At 42.6% G+C, this 22,251-nt stretch overlaps 1 protein-coding gene across 1 annotated transcript in view; it reads right to left on the minus strand.

Annotated features, from left to right (window-relative positions):
* Positions 1-19,706, minus strand: part of CASR (calcium sensing receptor) — a 40,323-nt gene extending 20,617 nt beyond the window's left edge. Inside the window, exons 1-3 of the mRNA XM_041410960.1 lie at positions 19,522-19,706; positions 11,018-11,324; positions 7,718-8,599 (exon numbers count right to left, since the gene is read on the minus strand). Of these exons, the coding sequence (XP_041266894.1) occupies positions 7,718-8,599; positions 11,018-11,324; positions 19,522-19,706 (1,374 nt within the window). The remainder of the gene's footprint in view (positions 1-7,717; positions 8,600-11,017; positions 11,325-19,521) is intronic.
* Between the last annotated feature and the right edge of the window lie 2,545 nt (positions 19,707-22,251).

Below are 22,251 nucleotides of genomic sequence, written 5' to 3' on the forward strand. Positions count from 1 at the left end.
TACAAATGAGGAAGAAATAGGAGTATGCAAATGTGGGATTTTTTTCTGTCTGGCTGTGCCAAGTCTGTTGAAGGAATACTGAATACGTGACAAAAAGAGGGATGAGTGAATGGACAAGGTACAGAAGTAAAGCAGAAAACATGCCTTATGACTAAAAGACCACTGTGTTTAAATTATCAAGGTAAGACTGAGGAATAATTTGATCAATGTGCATAAATATTATATGGAGAAAAATGATGCATACTTCATCTGGACTTTTAAATCTAATAAAGCAAGCTCAAGTAAGGACCAATGAAACTAAAGGTCACTAAATCCCAGCAGGAAATCAGACATGATCTGTGACAAGAGACGTGGCCTGCCATGGATCATACTAATTAAAAAGAAGGTCTACCAGTCAGCAGGTCTTTGGGGAAAATAAATCTTGCTAAACACAAGTTTGGCTGTCAAGCACAGCCTTTCAGAAATGAAATACCTAGATTTTACATTCAATGTGAAGCAGCCTTTAGATGGATCAAAATTACTTACTTTCCTGAACGTGGCATAAATTTAGATAATTAATTATATAAAGGATTTCAAGCTGCATGATCATTTGGAAAGTGACTCTATTTAAACATGTTGTAGGTTTCTGCTGAGGTTTTGTGGACGGAGATTGTCTCTGGACAGAAAAAGGCAATTGTACAGCTACAATTGAAACCTAATTGTCAGTGCTGCTAGATGGTATTTTGTGCTGTGTGCTCCTGTCTTTACCTACAGCCATGGTATGAAAAAAATCAGAGCCACTTAGTCTAGCTTGATGCCATTATTGCTTTGGTTTTCACTTGCAGCAAATATAATATGGAGAAATCCATTGGGTACAATAGCCCAGGTTGCTGTGTACTAAGGGTGAATCTATTGGCAGGAGTCCTAACTGAGTAAATGATGGTTTAATGCTCTTGGAACATCACCATACTGCACAATAACTGTTATGTGAAGTACCTAACAGCGTAAGATAGGGCTCTTATATTTATTAAGGTTTAATAGTAAATAATATGTAAAATAATGGTCCTATTATTAAAGCTACTATCAGCCCCAAAGGTTCAAGTGCTCAGTGTTTTCAGGTAGTATAATTCACATATGTTGTCTTGTGTAAACAAAGTCTGATTGAAATGTTTTCTGGGAGGTGTTTAATGCCATCCCTGCCCAGCTGTGCAGAGAACAACTGTGTAGATGTGTCCCTTTACAGCCCTTTGCTGTCACTTTCTTCAAACAGCCCTTTATGGATCAGTCTCTTCAAAGCCCCGGTGAGGTCTGACTCTGCATCCTGCACAGAGCACTGCTGATACTGCCTTGAAGAACTGTGCTGCTCCCTAGGCCAGGAAAAAGTCATAGCTTTCGACTGTAAAATCGGTCCTATTTGGAGCTATGAGATGAATTCCTTCAATGCTTGGGTAAGCTCTTTGTTAGAATGAGAACCAGCAGATTCTGCACTCTAGGTGTCATTTCTTTTAACAGAACCATGGTAATCCATGAAACCTGAATTCAAGAAGTACTATCCATGGGGAGAAAAAAAAAGGGTCTCAAAGTTTCCTATAGTCACAGTGAGTTAACTGCACTCATGCAAGTGTTTCAAACATTCAGAGTGGGCAAGAACAGTCATGGGTCCCATCAATGGTCAGCTAATGTTCCAGGGGATTCAGTTACTGTGTCTAGACACTTGTTACACTTGGCTACTGGCTTAAATCTGCTTTTTCCATTCCCTCTATCAATATAAGTCTTGGCCAACAAACAAATCTCATGTCAAGACTTTGATTTCTTCAGTCTTTCAGGTCTTTCTTCCTACAGACTCTGAAAGGACAAAAGTCCTTTCAGAGCAAAGCATTGCTTCTAGTCCAGCTGGAAGATCACTCTTACAATTCTACAAGGCAAAAGGATGACCATAAAAAGTAATTTGTTCTCCTAACAAGAGTAATTTGTTCCTCCTAACCTCTGTGTGGAAGCAACACCGGTCCTTAATAGTGCATAAAAGTTCACTTTGGGGATAACTAACTGTAACTGGTTAGTAAAGCATTTGTGAAGAGAGCTGACTAGCCAGAAAGAAATGAAATAATAACCTATGCTGGGGCTATCATGACTTTGAAGTTAGCTTCAACCCCATCTTGGGATAAATGGAATTTTTTTATATATCCATTTGTTTCCTCATCCCACTTTGTGAGTGCCTTTAGGAAGCTCTCAAGGTGCCCTTTGTCACCAGCTCCATTTGTGAGTAGTATCAGGAAAGGTCAGTCCTGTAAGAAATTTCACATCCTTTTGTGCAACAAAGACATGCTGTGTCTTTGTAACAGATACTGGTGTCTGAGGTCTTGGTAATTCAAGGGATAATTGTTATCTGAAGTTGTTACAGAGAGACATTGTATGAGCATTTCATGGAGCTTTCCCTAAAATTCTCACTCTAAGCTGAAAAACTGACTTTTCCCCAACTAACAGAAGTACTTAATAAATGAGCTTCACAAATACAAAAAAGTTCTTTTCAAATACAGCTTTTGTTGTAAAGCAGCACATAAATGACTATATGAAAGGTGACTTTTATGAAAAATTCAATGTGTTTGGGGGCAGACAAGAATACTGTGGGTTTGGTCATCAGGCAGTGTGTACTACCCCAATTCAGAAGAATCTCAGCCATTCTTTACTTAGCAATTAATAACCATAACTCCTTTGTTGTATTTGCTGCATGCAGTTCACTTGCCCTTCTTCTAGCACCTTGTCAGGGCAATCGTTTCCCAGCACATTTTCTACTGGTGAGTCCAGTTAAGTCTTTCTCCTTTTATCTGTAGAGACATCTAAATAATACTCCATCTATTGTCTGCTTAGCTGATGCTCTCAGCTGATGGCAAGTTGTTATCTTCAAACTGAGGAATAAGCAATTGTCTGTTATTGGCCTGGGGGAAATAGCTGTGTTTGCTCTATTGACCCACATATTTCTGTGTGTGGCTCAAGTAGTGTCCCTCTCCATTCTGTCTCCCACAACAAAGGCACACCTCTTGCCTTCTGTTCACAACAAATACATCTCCAGTGCATTTGTAATGCAGAGTAGGCAAGGTTTTGCAGTTGCCTGACATCCAACAGCTTTCTCTGTTTTCTTTGTGATTCCCCCCAAATGACTAATTTTCCCACCAGCCATAGCTAATAGCTGTTCTGATACTGTTTAATTCTGTGTATCACAAAGCAGCTGGTTTTGAATTGTTCAGACAGGCCTCTAGTTTAATAGACACAAAAATTGATTAGATAAGCCTTTAGGCTCAAAGGTCTATGTCATCTAAGGCATTATTTACTTCTTTAAAGCCTTGCACAATCAACTTCCAGCCAGGCAGACACACCTGAATGTAAAGCTGGAGAAGGTGCCAGTCCATTTTTACCTCTTCACAATGCACATCACCAGCACTGAGGAAGGAACTGTGGTCTGGGAGGTGCACAAGTGGAATAAAAGAATTTAGGTGTTGCTATTTTGTATTTGTTTTTATTTTGTGGAACAGCATATGGCAACTTTTCACTGAGTCTGAGGTCAGTCAGATTTCCAGGCATAGAATAATACACACAAGCATGTTTCTAACCTGTGAATCATTAGCACAACACATTTTTCAGCCCTTGCACTGTGCTTTGCCTTGGTGCCTAAGAGAGTTCTTGCTTGTTCAAAGCCTCCAGTGTAACAGCAACCTGCAAATTGTTTGGGAGTCAACCCAAAGATGCTCTGCTCAATGACCCTGTGGCTGCACACCTTTGCCTTCTCAGATCTCAGGCTCCTAAATGGGAGCCTGTCTTCCCCATTTAATCACAACGCTTTTACTGCAAGACAAAGAGAGGTCCAGCAGCTCCTCATCAAGAATCCAAATGAATGGGCAGAAACCTCAGTCTGAAGAAAAGACAGGTCTTTCATCTTCTCACACAGAAATAATACGAAGCAGGAAATATTTGCTCTGAAGGACAGATTCCCTATTAGTTTTCTCCCTATTTTTTTTTTTTTGCAGGACCACAGGGTGTTTGTAGTGAGAGAGGGACACCAGAGAGGCTCCTGTAAATGTTCAGAGGGGAACTGAAAAAAGAACAGATGGGCTTTTTCCTAGAACTGACCACAGAAACAGCCTCATGAGCTATTTGACTAAGAAAATGAAGGAACTTGAGGGACTTGAGAAGTCTTATCAGGGAAGATATTAAGAAAAAAGGGCTTCAAAACCAGATTGTTAAAGCAGTTATGGAGAAACAGGCCAAAAAAGCAGGAATTTTGACAAAGAGGCAGCATCAATACAGCAGTTCTCATCTTGTATCCCACCCCTTGCCATAACTTCCCACTTCCATTCTGTAGCTTATGGGAGAGGCTGTGTTTGGGCAGGCAAGTCCACAAATCAGAGCAACACACAGAATTAGCTCTACTTGATATGGCCTCCTAAAAAGTCATAACCCCCTAGCAGAAGAGAGTGGCCTTCTGACAGCCAGAGGTATTGGAAACCTTTATGAGGATTTTTTCTGTTCTACTATTTGCACCCATGCACTTTAATTCTTAGTGCTTTTTATAAAATTTTGCCTTGCCCTGAAGTGACAGAATTTATACATTTTGTTCGGGATTGCCCTGCACCTTTTTGTTACCTGAACAAAACAGTGCAAAAAGAAGTAATTGATCTGATCTTGTTCAATATTGTGCAGGACACAACAATGGCACACGCAGACAATACAGTCTGCCCTTTGCAGCAGGCATCTTGCAAAGGTGTGCACCTCGATTATCTTCTGCCTTGCAGCAGTGCAGCTTCTTAAAACAGCTCAGATCACTCAGAATAAGGGCAGCACAGGCATCCTAATAAAATCTGCAAATTTCTGCAGGGTTCTGAAGTGCCAGCTGCCCCATTTTCAGACACAGGATTCTGAATTCCCTGGCCAGCTCTGCATGTGGAATGAGTGGCACAGGTTCCTCTGGGCACGGCCTGGAAGCTGTGCTGCCTGCTCGCCAGCTCTGCCTGTGCCTGAATCTCTGCACGTGCTGGGCTTTGGCTGGCCATCCCATCTCCACTGGGAATGCCCATAGCCAGCTTCAGAGGCACTGGTAAACAAAAAGAAGCAAGACTGCGTTTATGGTCAGGGTCTGTCACAGATCACTGACCCAGGTGGAGAAAATAAGCAAACGGTTTCTTAAACAAATAGCTACAAACAAGTAAACATGAAAGTTGGTAGAATTTGATATTTCACCTTAGGAGACAAAAATCCTGCGCTCCCCATGCTAAAACAGACCTAGAGCTTTTTTTAAACTATAGATGGTAAATTCTTAATAGGAGAACTTCACTCAGTTTAACCAGCTCACAGTGATTTGTGCTAGGCTGTCCATTTCAAATGATCTGAGCACTGAGGTAACAATCCTGGGTTTATATACTGACCCACACAAGCAGCCTCCACAAATGATACAGAACACATCCCCCAGAAGATTTGTGTTATAAGTACATAAAATTTGCAATCAGCAAACAACAATAAAAACCTCATATGTGATAAAAGGATAACGCCATTGAAAGGCAACAAAATTAAATGGTACATAATTAAATTGTGGGATGTATCATTTTTGCTCCCCAGCCACTGACCTTGCTGGCAAGGGCTGCTCTGGACAGGAACTCAGGGTAATGGAGCCACAAGTTCAGCAGGTTCACCTTATCTGTAGCACACAGCACCTGGCCAGTAATTGCACACACCGTGAGCAGCTGCCCTCCAGTCACAGCTATGGGGGCCTCCTAGCACTGTCCTTGCTCTCTTGGGTCACTTCCCATCAAGAAAAGCCTGACCTGACTGTGAGAAAGGGAGCAGGCAGTGAACACTGGCAGAAGTACCACTGCAAATGAGATTGACTTTACTAGAAAGATTTTTTTTTCTGTGTGGTTCTCAGAAAATCACTCTGGAAATGCTGGAGGCTGCATGTTTGTGAGGTGAACTCATTACTCCCATGGCTGAGGAAATCTTCCTGAAGGTAATGAGCTGCAATGCCTGGTATGAAGTAGGTGTGCACACAGATTTGGCATTTACCTGCTATTCATGTGTTTGATTTTGAAACAAAGTGAAAAAAATGCACAAGTAGGCTTGAAAGCCATCACATGATGGTGGTAGTTATAAGTATAACCTGTTCCTCTCTAGCACTCCCTGCTCCTGCCCACTGGGGTTATTCTCTACATACTCCTTGCTGATTCCCTCCTCTCAGGCAGGGATGTATACCCAAATGCCTAGATCAGCAGGATGTTTTACATTTTGATGTGTATATCCTTCAGCACCTGACAAGCAACACAGAAACGAGAGGTCATTCTTCTCAAGCATGGAATCTTCAACAAACACATTCTTTTACCTAGCAGTGGTATGAATATCCAGCTTTACTTTCCAAGTGGCAAGGCATAAAGGAATGAATTAAACTACATTTATTCTGGATCATTTTTACTGACAACAGTGAAAGCTAAATCTGTCTGCGACTTGCCTATTTCTGACAGTATTTTCCTGAAAAGCAGAATAGCTTTGAAAGACAGAAACTTTAGAGACAGCCAGCAATTGCAGGATTCCTCTAAATCAGGGTCAAACCTTGCACTCATCGACTCCGAGTAAAGTGGTTTTGATAAACCTTTTCAGGCACCTAGAGCACTGCAAGTTTCCCATAAATGCCAAGACAAAGCCTTTTACTTTAATCTAACCGATGTTTTTGAGTTAACTGAGACTAGACAGGAACCAAACTGCAGTTCTCATATGTGAATGTGACCTGACATCTGCAATTTGTGACAAGGGCAGCCTTTGTTTTGGTTAGACTATCCCAAAGAGAGGTAAACACCCGTGCAAACAGGGAGGTGATCCTTTTATTCACCTGTGTTCTGATTTCAGGCATGTTTGGGCTCAAGTGTTTTGTGACAACCAGAATGAGACAGACAGAATTTGCTACCTATTTGACATATCATCATCACTCCATGCTAATTGTGTTAAGAATGTAGTAGATAATATTACTATATTGTCAATATAATACACAAAGTGAATACCACATTGGATAGCATGATCAAACACATAGTAAGGTAGAGAGTATTCATAAAGGAAGACAAAATGTGATCCATGTGCCAGTGGGCAGAATGCATTGAATGAATGGGTAAATGGGACTAAGTCATTAATATAATTTCATCAGTTCACAAATACCACTGCCAAATCAAAGCAGCTCTCTATTTTCTGCCCAAGAGCCACACATTATTTTCCTTCATTACTCAATCTTTGGTTTGATCCTCTATAATCTTAAAACTGTGAGGAAAAAATGCAGCCTGTATGGAAAATTGCTGTGGGATTGCAAAAGATTTCAAGCTTGCCAAAGAAAATGAACTCTAAAAACTGTTTTCCTTGTTTATGTGTTCTTCCCAGGCCCTCTTGTTTATGTAAGGCTCAATATATGATCAAGTTACCTTGCGTCAGCCAGGCTGTGGTAATTGTCTGTGTGTGCACTTTTGGCCCGCAGCAAATGCGAGAGAATTTAACCTGGTTTAAGCCCCTTTCACTGCAGGCCTAGCCCAACTTACCTCACATTCCCTGTGGGTGGGAGCATGCACCTACCTCAGACACAGTCAGACACTGCATCCCAGGAGCCTTATGCTGTGTCTGAGACCCAGGATTAGGAAAGGCACCCTAAAGGCCATTTGGGACAGCTCATCTTTCCTTCTGCAGGTATATTGCAGAGGCACACGAACAAAGGGCTTACCTGCCATGCCTCCACCTTCTTTATGTCTGCACAGGACCCGTTGGTGAAGAGTCCCTTCCCAGGGGTACAGGTATAAATATCCTGCAAGGCATGGGCGATGGAATACACTGCCAAGTACACGTTATAGGATATCCGCAAGTGCGTGTAGTCCATGTACGGTGTCTCCACGCTGGTGATGTTCTCATCCCCTGTGCACGGAGGTCGGAAGGCAGACGTTCCATTTCCAGCTCCCAGCCCCTCTTCATGGCCTTTGTGGAAGGAAGTTGAAGCAGGAGAATTTTTGGATCCATCAGGGAGATAGCAGTTAAATGTCTCCTCCCAAAACTCCTTGGCAAAGCCGTTGTTGGTGGACTTCTTGGGATGCACCTTCTGCAGGAACTCACGAAAGCCTGGGATCTGTCCTGCCTTCAGTGCAAACCCGATGGTGCTGCCGATGACACGGAAGAACTCCGGCATGGCTATGAGGGAAGAGCTGGCCCAGGCCTCGCTTGCCAGCCAGATCTTGCCAGTGATGTTTCTCCTGACAATCTCTTTGATGAGAGGCTCCAGATCCGGGCCACTGGAAAAAACAACAATCACTCTTGCTGTGGAGTTCTGGATGACCTCTACCACCTGCTGGATCTCCTCTTCATCTGAGTACTGGGAGATGAGCTCGCTAAAATCAATGCAGATATCTCTCTCCTCCGCCTCTTCCCGAAATTTTTCAATCCCTGGCCGGCCATAGTCATCGTCAGCTGCGATTGTTCCCACCCAGTTCCAGCGGAAGTACTCGATGATGTCTGCCATGGCTGTGGCCTGATGCTCATCGTTGGGGATTGTGCGCAGGAAGGACTTGAACTGGTTCTTATTGCTCAGGAGACGACTGGATGAGGCATAGCTGACCTGTCAGAGCACAGCACACAAGCAAAACACACCATAAAGTGAAACGCCTGAAATAAACTGCCTCCATTTACCTAGCATCACTGTCAGCTGGGAACCACATTTTCTCAGCCTGTGTTTGCAGGTGATCCACTCTGAGGGTTCTTCTAGCTGTGTCTGTCCTACAGAGGCACTCATACAGGAGCAGCTGCTCGGACCTGAGAGGCTGGAGCCAGCTTGTGCCCACCTGCAAGGTCAAGGATCTGAGGGAGAGAGGAATGGACGCTAGATTGGAGGAATGGCAAAGATTTCTGTCAAATCCAGAAATATAAAGAATGTGCCATCTAGATAAATGAGGGCAATGCACTGAATTAAGACAAAGCACAGGCTTTCTCTATCCTGAACCAGACATGAGACAGCAGGATGGTGTTGCCATTCCAAAACTACTCTGTCTTTCTCTCCTTGCCTTTGGTATCCATCCCCATTTTTAAACATGCTCCTTTTGCCTTTTATATACAATCCCTGTCAGCTGACATAAGAAAAATGTGCTGTATATCAGCTTCCTTGATCCTGCAGTGTGTTATGGTAACGCTACTTTAGCAGTGTTTCCTGAGTGCTGGCCAGAATCAGCAAAGAAGCCAGTCCATGCTTCATAAGCCACCATGTTTTTAGGTTAAAGCTGGATTTTATTTCCTTTTTTGAAACTATCAAGAAATATTTTATTTTCCTAATCAGAACAAGTGCCACATGCTCTTAAGATATAATTGGAATTATCTACAAGTAGGAAGAAAATCTTAAACCCCAGATAATAACTGTTTAAAGATCTGGAGGAGTTCTAAAACACATTTTGAGATTGGTATCTGAATTCTTTAGGACTGACCCTCATTTGAGAAAGTCTTCTATAAACAGTTCATTTTGTATAAAGTGGAAATTTACAGAAAACCTTGTCTTCTTGCTAAACTCTATTACTTAATGTTTCTGCAAGAAGAAAGAAAAGAAGGTCTCACAGTGCAGTTTCAAGGGCCACAGGAGTAAGCCCTCCTTTCACAGAGCTGGACTCTCCCCTGGACAGGCTCTTGCCCAGTGGTACTCTCACCCCACCAGCCTTTTTCCAGGAGTACATGCAATGTGTCCCACTGCCTCGTGTGCTGTAAGGGGACACTGACCTGAGGCACTGAGAAACAGAGCAGAAGTTGTAACATTTTCAGTGTCTACGTCAACAGAATGAGTAATGAGCCGTACATTAATTGTAAAATACACCTCCAACTCCTACTGAAATGCAGGGCCTAATAATGCTAATGGCCTTGCTATAAATGGCTGTGACAATTCTACCCAACATCTGCCAGTCTAAAAGCCTGCTTTCAGTTGTCATGCCTCAACCACCTGGCTGAGACTTCGTTCCAGAACTGAACCTCCTGACATCTACCCTTTTCTGCAGCCTCTAGATAAGGCTACTGCCTCGTAGGACAAATGTCATTCTCTGTTTAAAGAGAAAGTCTGAGAACTGCAAACATCTCTTACGTTCAGTTGAACTCACCAACCCTTCTCGGCTGCCCCTGTTCACCTGGTAATGTGATGTGTAAATGAACAATGCTCCGTAAGATGTCATCAGGGTGTTTATTACGTGCCAGCTTCCAATGCCACTCTGGGCAATACCCAGATAGCACAGCTTAAACCTTAATTCTTGCCCTGCTCAGAGACCTAATGTCCAGTTTTTCAGACTCCTGAAAGGAGTCAGACTGATAAGACTCAACAGACAAGATATATTACTGTGCACAGGGCAATCAAGAACCCTTCCTTCTTCATTTGTGGTGTGGATGGGAATAGGAGCCCTGGCTGAAGCAAAGATACATTTCTCAGGACGGACTGAGAGCACATTCTGACACAATCTTGTTATAAGGGCTCTTGTGAGCTCTGGCACCTCTATTAATTTCGGAAGAGGGATTGGAAGTGTTAGGCTATACAAGGTAACACTTAAATGGATAAGGCCAAGCACTTTTTCCAAAGCTGACTTCAGTGTAGAAAAGTAAAATCAAGAGCAATTAAGCGAGCCTTGTCCTTTACTTAAAGGTCTTGGCAGATCAACAAGCCTCTTAACAGGATGGGGCCACGGATGCTGGCACTGGCTCCAGCAGAGTCAGAATGCTTACAGTTACTGCTGTATTCACAGTCTAGAGGACTCCAGTCCTCGTAGGCTAGGCTGCTGATGGCCAAATGTTGTTATGGCTGCTCAGTAACCTTTACATTTGGGGACTGCAAAGTGCTAGCAAGACACATTTCTATCATAACAATGACACCCACCCCCCTCCCACCCCCCATTTTATTGTTTCTCTCCTATAAATTCTATTGGAAATGGCAAAGATTAAGCAACCTTTGCTTGATCTCTGCAGAGTAGAGGAGCAGGCCATTTCTGTAACCTAAACAAGTGAGGTGGAAGCATACCTGAGGTATGTAAAAGAGTCCCAGCAGATTGGCCACAGCAGTGGAGATGCCAGAGCCAGTTGCTCCCACGACTGCAATGGTGGAAGGGATATGTTCTGAGCAGTTACAGAATTCGTCCAGGTTCAAGGAGTCTATCTTGTTTTGGGCCACAAAACTCAGTGTGGCTTCCAGGGCTTTCGAGACTGTGTTGCAAGTGTCAAATATCCTATATCCCAGGGTCATGTTGGGCAGGAGAGTTGGGCTACTGTTTATTTCTTCTATGGCAAAGATCATAGCCTGGAGCCAGCGGAAGCCTCGGAAATTATACCTGGGGGAGCAAAAATAAAAACAAAATAGAGTGAGAAGGAGGAAAACAGAGCAGAGGAGACCAGGAATGAGGCAAAGACAGAGTGAAAAATTCCAGATACAAAAGGCAAAAGCAACTTACGCAATTTCTTGCACCCTACTAAATTTGGAAAGCTTTGCTTTTGTTTCTGCTACAGAAGAGGCATGTTTTTGCTACAAGGTTTAGTTCTGGCTCTCAACTTTTCAGTTTGGGCATTCACTGCAGAGGTAAACGTTTCTAAGTCCTCTAAAACCTGGGAAAGTTAAAAGACAGCATGTCTGGAGTGATGACTCTGGCCTGTCCCTTGTGCTCAGGACCCTAAACCTGATCTCATGATCCCTGAGGAAATGGGTGTTGTGATCCTCTGACTGAAAGCTACACCTACCAAGTTTGCTTCCAGGCTCCTCTGACATGTTTCTGAATGCAGATGGCACTGTCTGCTAAGCCTGTGCTGATGCTGCCTGGGACTTAGGCTTGGCATACTCCCAGAGTGTGTCAGCTCCTCCTGGCTTTGGGCAGGCAGAGCAGGCTGAGCCACAGCGCTGGCACGCTGCTGGATGCAGAGGGGCCCGGGAGCTCTGCTCAGGGAAATTTGGCCTCACATGACACCCTTCAGTTTGTGAGAGAGAGCACAGTCAGACTGTTCATACCAGAGATCAGAGACAGGCTATAAATATAAGTCGTAGTGCAAACTGATAACTTTTTCATTAGATACTTCAGTGCCTTCACTCAAGGAGTAACTTTTCTCATTATTGTGGTTCTCTCACACAATTTGCTTTAGACACGAACTCAGAAGATGCCCTCAGAGCCGGTATGTGAAACTGAAACTGTTTTTGAAGCCTCTGTTTTTCTCTAAGATGGAGAAGCTGAGTTTTCTGACTATCTTGCACCTGTGCATGGAGCTGCAGATTGGTGGCAACTGTCCTGCCAGAGCTGGGAGTCTCTGTTTGTGGCATCAGGAGCCTGGCAGTGGAAGCAGCTGAAGCACAATGATTGCTTATCCACAAAGGAGAGAAACTTTGTGGAAAGCAGCAGCAAGAAAGTACCTTTGAAACATATTATTCTGAAGTTTTACTGTGTTTCCCTTATAAAGCTGCCCTGGCAATGTGCTGTGTGCGTGTGAGGCTGCCGTGTTTGAGTGTGATGCAGCTGGAATGGCAGAATCTTCCATCAGCTGAAACCTGTCCTTCCTTGGAATGCACTGTGGGTCAGGATACACGCTAGTTTGCAGTTTTGTGCTGAGTTGCAGTGAAAACAGGGAAATGTCAGTGCTGTTATGCTTGAGATACACTGGGAAAAGTGATGGGCCCCAAAACTGGAAAAGCCTGGGGAAACAACCTGGCCAAGAACAGATTCTATATGAAATGGTAAATTGTAGGTTTTGCATCAGTTACATTTTGAAATGATTAGAGAAATGTTTCCATTATTAAGGTGAAGATTTCTAAAGATAAGCTTCATGAAATCACAACCTTTCAATCTCTGAGATATATGACCTAAACATTTTTAATGGATGGATTAAATTAATTGCTTCCAAAGTTGATGTCAGCTACGCCTGACTTTTTCAAAGCTGAATGAACAAAGCCACATTACTTCCATTCCAGGAGTTTTATCTGATTCATCTGGGATCAAAATTTCTAATGATATCACATCTAAGGTTTAAGTCTTAAAAACTTTATTTATTCAACTTGACTTCACCTCTCCAGACATCTCTGGCCAAATTCCAAATGAGGTTCGGCTCTGAGGTTATCCCTCAAAGCCCAGCCAGCACAATTTCAGTACAGATCTCTTCAGGTCAAAAAGTTTGAGTCCTTAGTTATAACTTATTACCAAAGGGACAGTTAGCTTTATTTAGATTAGTCTTTAGAAGCACGGGCATGTGGGTTACTGATAGAAGTAATTTGGTCACTTAGAATATTTTTTGCTCTAGTTCCAAACCATTAAGGAATGAGATGCAATGAGACAGCTCTGAAATAAAAGGGCAAGGCTCAGAGGGATCGAGTCAGAGAGTGCTGTGTACAGGAAAAGATGTGTTGGGCACACCATGTAGCTTCACGTGGTCAGTAATGCACACCGGGATAAATGGAAACAAGGAAAGGTTTTGTGACACTTCTTTTTAAAAAGCTGCACATGTTTACAGATATTTTTAATAGGAATAGGATTTGAAGCAAGGAGCCATATTCAGGCTCCTCATGTAAAAGAGAAAAATCTAATCACATTTTCTGCATTTAAAGGGAAGGCTACTGAGAACCTGGGAAGTTCAAAGATACCACTATACTACTGGGAAAAGCTTCACATATTTGAGTATATGTAAAAGCAAATTAAGACTGCTGACTTTAAATTATACAGGTGAAATATGACAGAAAATTAGTTTGCCTGCTTGAAAGAAATTTGGCTTTATTATTTTAAAATGCCACAAGGTGGTATCTTCAGATGGTATCTTCGAAAGCAGTGAACTGGATCCTCTTACCCTTCACTTCAAAGAAATATTTGGCATTTAGTTCAGTAAATGCAGACTAAGCCCATGATACACAGTTGCTTTTGTTTTCCTTTTTGACACATGCTCCTGATTAGTGTATATTTACAGTATAAGACCTCTAGTTCAGGTACTTGCATTTGGAATGATTTTATTCTGGAGGGAAAGGAGAGTAGGGGCTGTTTTCTGGGAGCCAGAATCCAAAATCTTTGAAATACTTTCAATAATTTATCTTAAAATAACTTAGGCAAGAGACCTGCTGTTCTTTTCACTTGCACCTCTTCTGACAGCAGCATCAGCAGCTCAGGAGGAGAGGATCAGGCGGGATGAAGACAGCACTCCTCATTCTGTCCTCTCTGTAGCCTGATAGATCTTCAGAGGAGCTGTCGTTTGGTCACCTGAGACAGCGTTGTGTCGGTTCCGTGACACAGATATGGTCAGACAAAGGCAGTGCTGCCAACCGCTCTAAATAAAGTAAGATCCATCCAGTATCTGTCAGTGGATATTTTGTGGAGTTTCTCTTCCACTGTGCTGTAAGATCCCAGCAAGGGGCTGCAGATAGGTTCCTCTTGGCTTGGTGTGTGCATGGGGGATTGCTAAGAGCAGCCTTTGAAGATGGCAGTGGGTGCCACCGATGCAGCTGACTCCTGTGCCGTGCTGCTGCTGTGATTAACATGACCAGTCACTGGAATGCTCTGGCAACCATGCAGCAATTTGACTGGTAATTTCCAGGAAGAAACTGGATGGTATTTACTATCAGAAGCAAGCTTTCATTAGATTTCCAGAATATTTAAATAGCCACTGGTGTTTTCTCGATGGAAAAGAAGCAGCCTCCAAAGCTCATTTTCTGCCATATTACTTTACAGGTATGTTCACATAGTCTTGCATTTTGTGAGATGTGGTGCTATGAAGAGTGGCCATTAAGCTCTAAATGAGAGTTTAATGTAAATAATACAGAGCCCACAGGTGTAGAGGGGGTTTTTTATTTACACTCCTTCCTTAAAGTTTCCCTTCTGCTACTTGTTCTCCCACCTCTCAGAATATTCAACCCACTGATCTTTCCATTCCCAAGGAGGAGCACAAACTGGGAGAGGGAAATTGGAAACAATACCTCGCTGCAACCGTCACCTCTGCAGAGGACAGCAGTGCAGCAGACCAGTTTGCTAGAAACTAAACATGTCTGTCAAACGGTGCTCAGGATGGCTTAAATGTCCAAGCCAACATTTCAAAGCAAGGCTATGCAAATTAAGGGGCACAAGCTGTCTGCATGGTTTAAGCTCCCCTTACCTCCATCCCCTGTTTGTTTGTGTGGTTTGGTTTTAACAGATCTTACTGTCTGCATCCTGCAGAGAAATTGGTCCTGATCCTTGCTAGTCTCCATAAAGAAATAATTCACAGCCTCATGTGTATTCATGACCTTCATTTATCACACTTGCAAGGTACTAAGCAATGGAATATGAAGCAAAAAAAGGAGAAAGTGATGTGAAAGCTCTGAATAAAGCTTTTACATACCCCCCCCCCCCCCCCCCCATAAACAGACTTTCTGCATCCGTGCTTATACTCAGAAATGGTGGCAAAGCCTGCATATACCTTTCGATCATGCCAGCACTCCTCTTTCTCTAGTGGTTGCATGCACATACTAATTTCTCTGTCCTCTCTAGATTTCCAGTACATTAATTGCATGTTTTTCCTGCTACTACCACTGTTATTTCTAAGCTATGCAAGGGGGAGACCTTCAGTCATTTGTTGGATTCCTGCAGTCACAGGTATAATGAGTTGCTTACCACTCTTATAATCAAGGACTGTGGGTGAGGGGAATTACACAGAACAAAGAAAATCAAAAATCAAAAAATTACAATTCGGAAGGTGAGTGGAAGAGAGAGAAAATTATGTAATTACATGTTAGGGAAGAGAAATTCAAAATATCTTGTTGTACATTCAGGTGTGCAGTGGGATTAGCAAACACATCTGCAAGGGCTAGAATTAAAATTCTGTTCTCTCAGATGGACAGAGAAGCTCAGTGGGCTAAAGAGTTCTGGAGCCATGCTCTGTGAAGTCTTGCACTATGACATGGGGATAATGTCTCACCACACTTTCACAGCTTGAAAGCTTTGTGTCACAGTGTGGGACCTTGGCTAGACTGAGGATCAGGATACAAGAAAACTGCTAATCTCCCTGAAATCAAGAAGGGGCAGAAAAATCAGGTTATGAATAGGCCTATGGGGGTGCTGACAGGGAATGGAATGGGGATCAGGGCTTGCTTGTGCTGTGCTCAGTCTCTGCCTCCCCTGCACACATCAGATACGCATCAGCAAATGTTATAAGGAAAGTTGCTGCAGCACCTGAGGCATACAAAGACAGGAGGTGTATTTATATCAAACGCAGGATCCTTGTTTGCTGAAACAACAAACAGGAAACAAAACTGCTCTCGCTTCGTGTATTCCTATCTGACATTTAGTGTGGTACGGTCTTGGGTCCATTTTCACTTTGGACTCTACAATTCAGTGCTCAGAGCACAAGGAGGCATTTTCAGTAGCAACAGCACAAAAAGATTGGGGAACCGATTGTTACTGTTCCTTTTTCCTTCCACCGCTGAGTTATGTACATAGTTTCTAAATAATCATGCTCCAGATATGCACAGTAGGTTCAGGCCAGTATGTTTGCTGAGCTGGACAGAAAGGTGCTGAGCCACAAGAGCATGAAGAACATAAAAACTAGAGAAAGTGGAGAGAAAACTGTCCTGTCCTTTTTGAGAAGCCCCAGCTGTCCTATCCATTGGGAAACCCAGTCTGGGAGCATAGGTATGGCCCTGAACACAGCTAAATGTCCAAACATCATCTTGATCAGCTTGAACAGTCCTCAAAATAGAGAAAAAACACATTATCTTAAGTTGTTTGATTCTGAACTCTAAAATAGACCACGCACAGGGTTTCAGTGGGACCCTTAGCTCTTGTCATGGAACTTTTCATACGGTCTGATGACTTGCTGCTGCAAGAGAGCATGAGGAGAGGGAGAGGATGCTCATTATTCCAGAGTGACCAGGGTCTAATTTTCTTATGTGATATGAGACACATTTTTTTACATAATAAAGAGATTAAAAACTGTAGGCAGCCGTCTGAAAAGGGGGCAGGTATAAAACTTATTAACCTCAGCTTTGAAAAGATACACCAGTGCTGGAGAAGGCTCAGAGAAGGGCAGCAAGGGCAGGTAAAGGTATGGGACAGATTTAGCACCTTTGGTTTGACCATGTACAGTCACATTTGTGTTTTCCTATGGATTTCTATCTAATTTGCTAATCTGTGGATTTCCCACCCCACAGAAGTTTTTGACACTACAAGACTGGGGAGAATTACTTTGTGAAGACACTAGAACCTATATATTTTTTTCTGCCCCGAAATATAAGTTTGATAATTCCAGACCAGTCAGTTGCCTGGAACCTAGGAAACTCACATGTGATAATGTAAAATTTTAGCAAAAGACTTGAAGAACATGTTGAACTCCTAGAGTCAGCATGCACAACCCTGCCACAGGCTAATGCCTGATCACAGGGTCCAAAACAAAAAAATTATTACCCTGGTTATGTTGAGAGATTTCTGTACAACTTGAGCAGGAGGAGTTTTCTGACTTCAATACTGCTTAAAAGAGAAAATCCTTTCAGAAAAAAAATATCTGCTCTCAATTTTACGTGTACCAATAACAAGGAATACACACAAACATTCCCATATATTTATTCCCTCTGTCATTAAAACCTGATGACCAATCTCAAAAAGTCTTCTCAATCCAACCTCTTTTGAATTAAACATTTCCTACAAATGGACATTTTCTAGTAAAGATGTGTGCAATGAAGCAACTTCCAGTTATTTCTGGTCCAACCATCCCCTTGTTCCTTTTGTAGTTTCTCCTACCTCTGCACCTAGATTTCAGACCTTCATTCTTTCTCCAGCTGCATTATACTATCAACTCTCAATTTATCCAACTCCCTGAAGGATATGCGCCACAAATGCCTGGCCTGGAGACATCTTTTTTTTTCTCTTTTGCACCTACATCTTCTACCTTCATCACCTACTTACAAGGATTAAAAAACCAGGGATTTTATCCAGGCAAATTTCAGCTGGAGGATACCTTTTAGCAGATTGAATGCCACCCAGAAGGATCTCCCATTGTGTCCTTAGAACAGCTAGTCTGGCTTTTCAGGATTTGCCTGCTGTTGGCAGTGCTATCTCATTAACATGCTTTTTGGCAACCACACACTTGTAGTACTTGTGGCAGAACATTTTCCAGCCATCTCTTCCAATAATGTGACCATGTCAAGACAGCCACTGAGGCTGACCCAGAGTTGACAGAAATGAAAGCTGTTTAGTTTGCAAATATCTGCATTGTCCTGCCTGCCAGCTGGAGCAGGAGAAGAAGAAAATAGAGCTGAAAACATCCATTGCTTTCCAGCTCTCCACTTTTAAAATAATGCATTTGAGAGAGAAAAACAATGCTGAAAAGCTGGCAGAGATTCTTGCTCCATGAAATAGACATGGCCCATACACTTAGTTCACGACTTTCCTGTGCACACACAGAAGAAACCAAAATAATCTCTGCTTATTGACAGCTGTGTGTGCTCCCTATGACAGGTTCTGGGGATGATCTCGTAACCTAGATGGACGTGCCTTGCCCAGGGTCTCAGTGGGAAACCACACCTGAAATCTGCGAATGTAACAGGAATGCTCTCAGCCATCCCTCATTGCCAGCTGCAGCAAAACTGTGCTAGATCCCCAGCCTAGGACGAGAGGTCCAAATAATCCCAGGTACACAGTTCTTCACACATGGTAACAGAAGGAGTCCCATAACAATGAAGTGTTTTCTCATGCATTGTCATGACAGAAATCCACATAGATTTCTTATATTTTGTTTATATGATTATAAACATTTATATGATTATAAACATGATTATATTGTTCCAGCTGCAATCAGTTTCTGTCACGCTTTCCACTTGTTCTGTGTATTATGTGCAGGCTTGTAATGCTAAAAATTCCTCACGTTTCATCATAAAAATGCCTACACTTCAATAATAAGAGAAATTGTTTTCATCTGCACTTCTCACTCCAAGGTTAACTCCCAAACACTGGAGACAAAACATAGATGTGTTGTTTACACAAAAGAGAAGAACTCTGGGTGAGGAAAGCCTGGGCTCAAGTTTGGGCCTTTACAAAGTCCTAAAGAAACTTCTATGTGTCATTCACTGGGATTTTTCAAAAGCCCTGACCTATATCACTTTCATCAATTAACTTGTTTAGGCAACTTAACAGTTTGTAAAGTCTTAGAAGATGACAGGCAGAACTGGATAAAAAATGGATTTCTAAACTATTTGGCCATGCATTACTTTAATCAAATGAACTAAAGGGCACTATTGGTAATTTTCTGTTCTGCTAGGGAAGCTAATTTTCAGATGCTATTCAAATGCTATTCCCACTGAATGGCCAGATAGATCAGTATACTAATGTTTTGGCAGCTTCAGGTAGTACACAGATCGCCCTCTTTTAGTGTCCAAATAGTATTTATGTTACTGTTTAACATATACACTTGTTTTTTTCTGTTATTTACATCATACCTTCCAATTGCAAGCATCAGATTACAGACTATATTTACACAACTTAAAGTCAAGAAATGTGAAGACTTTCCCACCAAAACTTTTTATTTTCCCTTTTACCAACTTACCTTATACACTCCACTGATTCTGGCCTTGATTTTAGATCCTGGTCTTTAGCAGCCACTCCAAAATGAATGGGGAACAATCCTCCAAGAATAATGTCTCCCTTCTTCTGTGCCCGTTGGTTTGGCCCATAGGCAGCAGTGCTCCAGGTAAACAGCAAAAGAATCAAGCAGCAGCTATATGAAGTCATTGTTCCTCTTTTCACCAGGGGGTTATCGGGTGCAAAATTGGAAAAGACGATGTAAGAAAGCAGATGTCAAAACGTTTCCTTTCCTTAATACAGCACAGAGAGGATTTGGGGCACATGTTGGCAGGGACATAAGCAACAAGGTGGGAGCCACAGTGCTGGTGCTTCTCCCTCTGTCTTCTCCATTGCAAAAAAACAATTCAGCTTCCCTTCTTCCTTCATAACTGAAGCGTTATGGAGAGCCCATCTCTCAGAACTGTAAGAGAAAGATTTGAAAAGTGATTCCACCTGTACACCAGGACCCCTCATTGCCGTGATGGCTCTGCTTTGTCAAGCCAAGCCCTCAATATGCCCCTGAAGCTGCCCCCACTCAACAACACACTGGGTTGTATCACAACCTTGGCAAAGTCACCCAGGCACCGTGGTGACACAGCCACACCTCTTCAAACAATGCCAGATGCCTGATTCTCTTGCCACATACCTAAGGGGGGGTTGCCTAATCTTCCTATGGTTCTGTGTGACTCTGGTCATAGCAGATGCTGTAAAACCTGTGACCTGATTGGTGTCCATGAACAGAGCACACTGTGAGACCTGGGTGAGCAAGTGGTGAACAAGGAAGCATCAAATACAGTAAGAATCAAGCCTTTCTCTTAAGCAAATAACCATAATAATCTTACGGTGTTGGTCTATCATCTCCTACCCGCTGATCATTCTTTAGCCTCGATCTTTGAACTTATCCTTGATAAAAATAAAATAAGGTCACCATAAAAAGTTCTTTTGCATTGAAAGGGAGAATGAACTCCAGGGAAGCATTTGAAACCAAGATACTTCTCTACAATGAGTCATGAAGGCTTGATAGGTTCGGCAATCATGCCATTGAAAGCTTAGCTATAGCAGCCTTTGAAGCCTGTTTCCTGGGGATGAAAAATCCTGCAGCTTCTCCATGCTCAATGCATTTTCCCTGCAGCATGTCTGCAGGCCTCCCAAACAAAGAACTAACTTAATTATGGCATATGAAAATGGCTATGGCTACAGGAAGGGAGATAGCACAGAAAATTCACAATGAACCGCTCTTCAGGCTATTTGAAACAGGTCTAAAAGCTAGTAGAAAGAACCTGAAGTCAGTGAAATTTAGAGTAGAAGCTAGGCATACATTGCTAATCTTGAGGACAATTAATTTCTGAAGCAAGTTAACAAGAGTTTTTAAGTGCTGAGAACCTTTTTATGAGGCTGACTTATTATCACTAAATGCAGCTGTATGGATTTGATCTTCACCTAGGTCAAATAAAGAGCTACTGCAGAGGAAAATTGTGATTGTGAGGCTTCTTCTGGTAGCCAGTCTGGATGGTCGTGCATGCTGTATGACCACCAAGCATGTGGAACGATTTCATACATTTTCATTACAATGGAGGTTTGGATGCAGCAGTCAACGAGAGAGGAGAGACAAAGCTCCTGCTGCTCTCATGCCTCTGTGGTCACTGCACTTAGCTGGGCAGACACTGCAGTTCTCTGTGGCGGGTCCACTCTAAACTGTTCTTTGGCCCTGGCTTGAACAAGTGCATTTTTATTGGCAAGGGCAATCAAATCCTTGGCTAGATATCAAGATATGTCTAGGTACTGGCCTTTTGACAGCTGGATGATAGAATTTTAACCAGAACCAGGATTAGGAGGGGACAGAGAATTGCAAGGAATGAGTGTCATGAAGTGTTTGGGTTTTGATCTTTTCTGGCAGATGGATGGTGGTTTGGCTTCTTCAGTGCCCAACAGAATAAAGAATAAAACACTTTTCCATATTTCAGGTAGAGAAATGCAATCTTCCTCCCATCACCTGTGGTTTCAGGAAAGATGCAAACACTGGTGAAGTGCTGATAGAGTGTCCTGAGGTGAGGACCAGCACAGACAGGGCCAGCACTTAAGAGGTGAGGCCTTTGAAACAGGGCAAGTAATGTCTGAAGAGACGTTGCAAAGACATGGGATGGTCTGACAAATGCCCTTTAGCTCAGCTCACGCCCTCCCCCAGCTGCCTCTGGGATGGCAGGGACCTGGGGGACTGCATGCTCCGATAGCCGCAGGGATGGTGTCCCCGGAGTCTGGCCAAGGATCCATGCGTGGGACTCAACCAAGGTGGGATGAGCTCAGTGACTTCCCCATCTGCTGAGGGAAGATCACAGCCTGCTGATTTACTACTTAGTTTTTCTGCTTTTACTTCAATAAGTCTTTCTTTTGCCTTTGGGTTTATTGGCTTATGAAAAAGGAAACATTTCCATCTGCAGCAGACAGACAATATAATTTTGTTTGCTGGGTTGCTGTGTAGGGGTTTGGGCTGATGCTACTGAATATTTAGGAACTCTTCGCCACAAGACGGTACATGGCTGAAGTATGAGATGTAGAAAAAGCAAATTCACATTATTTTTTCTCTTTTCTCACAGCAGACAAAGTCAAAACATCCAAACTGGTAAAATACAGCAAATTTTAAAACAGCATTTACAGCAGTTAGTAGTCCCAGTTGTCATTCAAGAGAATGACAATGGAATAGACAATGAAAACA

The sequence above is a fragment of the Onychostruthus taczanowskii genome, unplaced genomic scaffold, assembly GCF_017590055.1.
Source record: "Onychostruthus taczanowskii isolate IOZ18803 unplaced genomic scaffold, ASM1759005v1 scaffold34, whole genome shotgun sequence".
Classification (NCBI taxonomy): Eukaryota; Metazoa; Chordata; class Aves; order Passeriformes; family Passeridae; genus Onychostruthus; species Onychostruthus taczanowskii.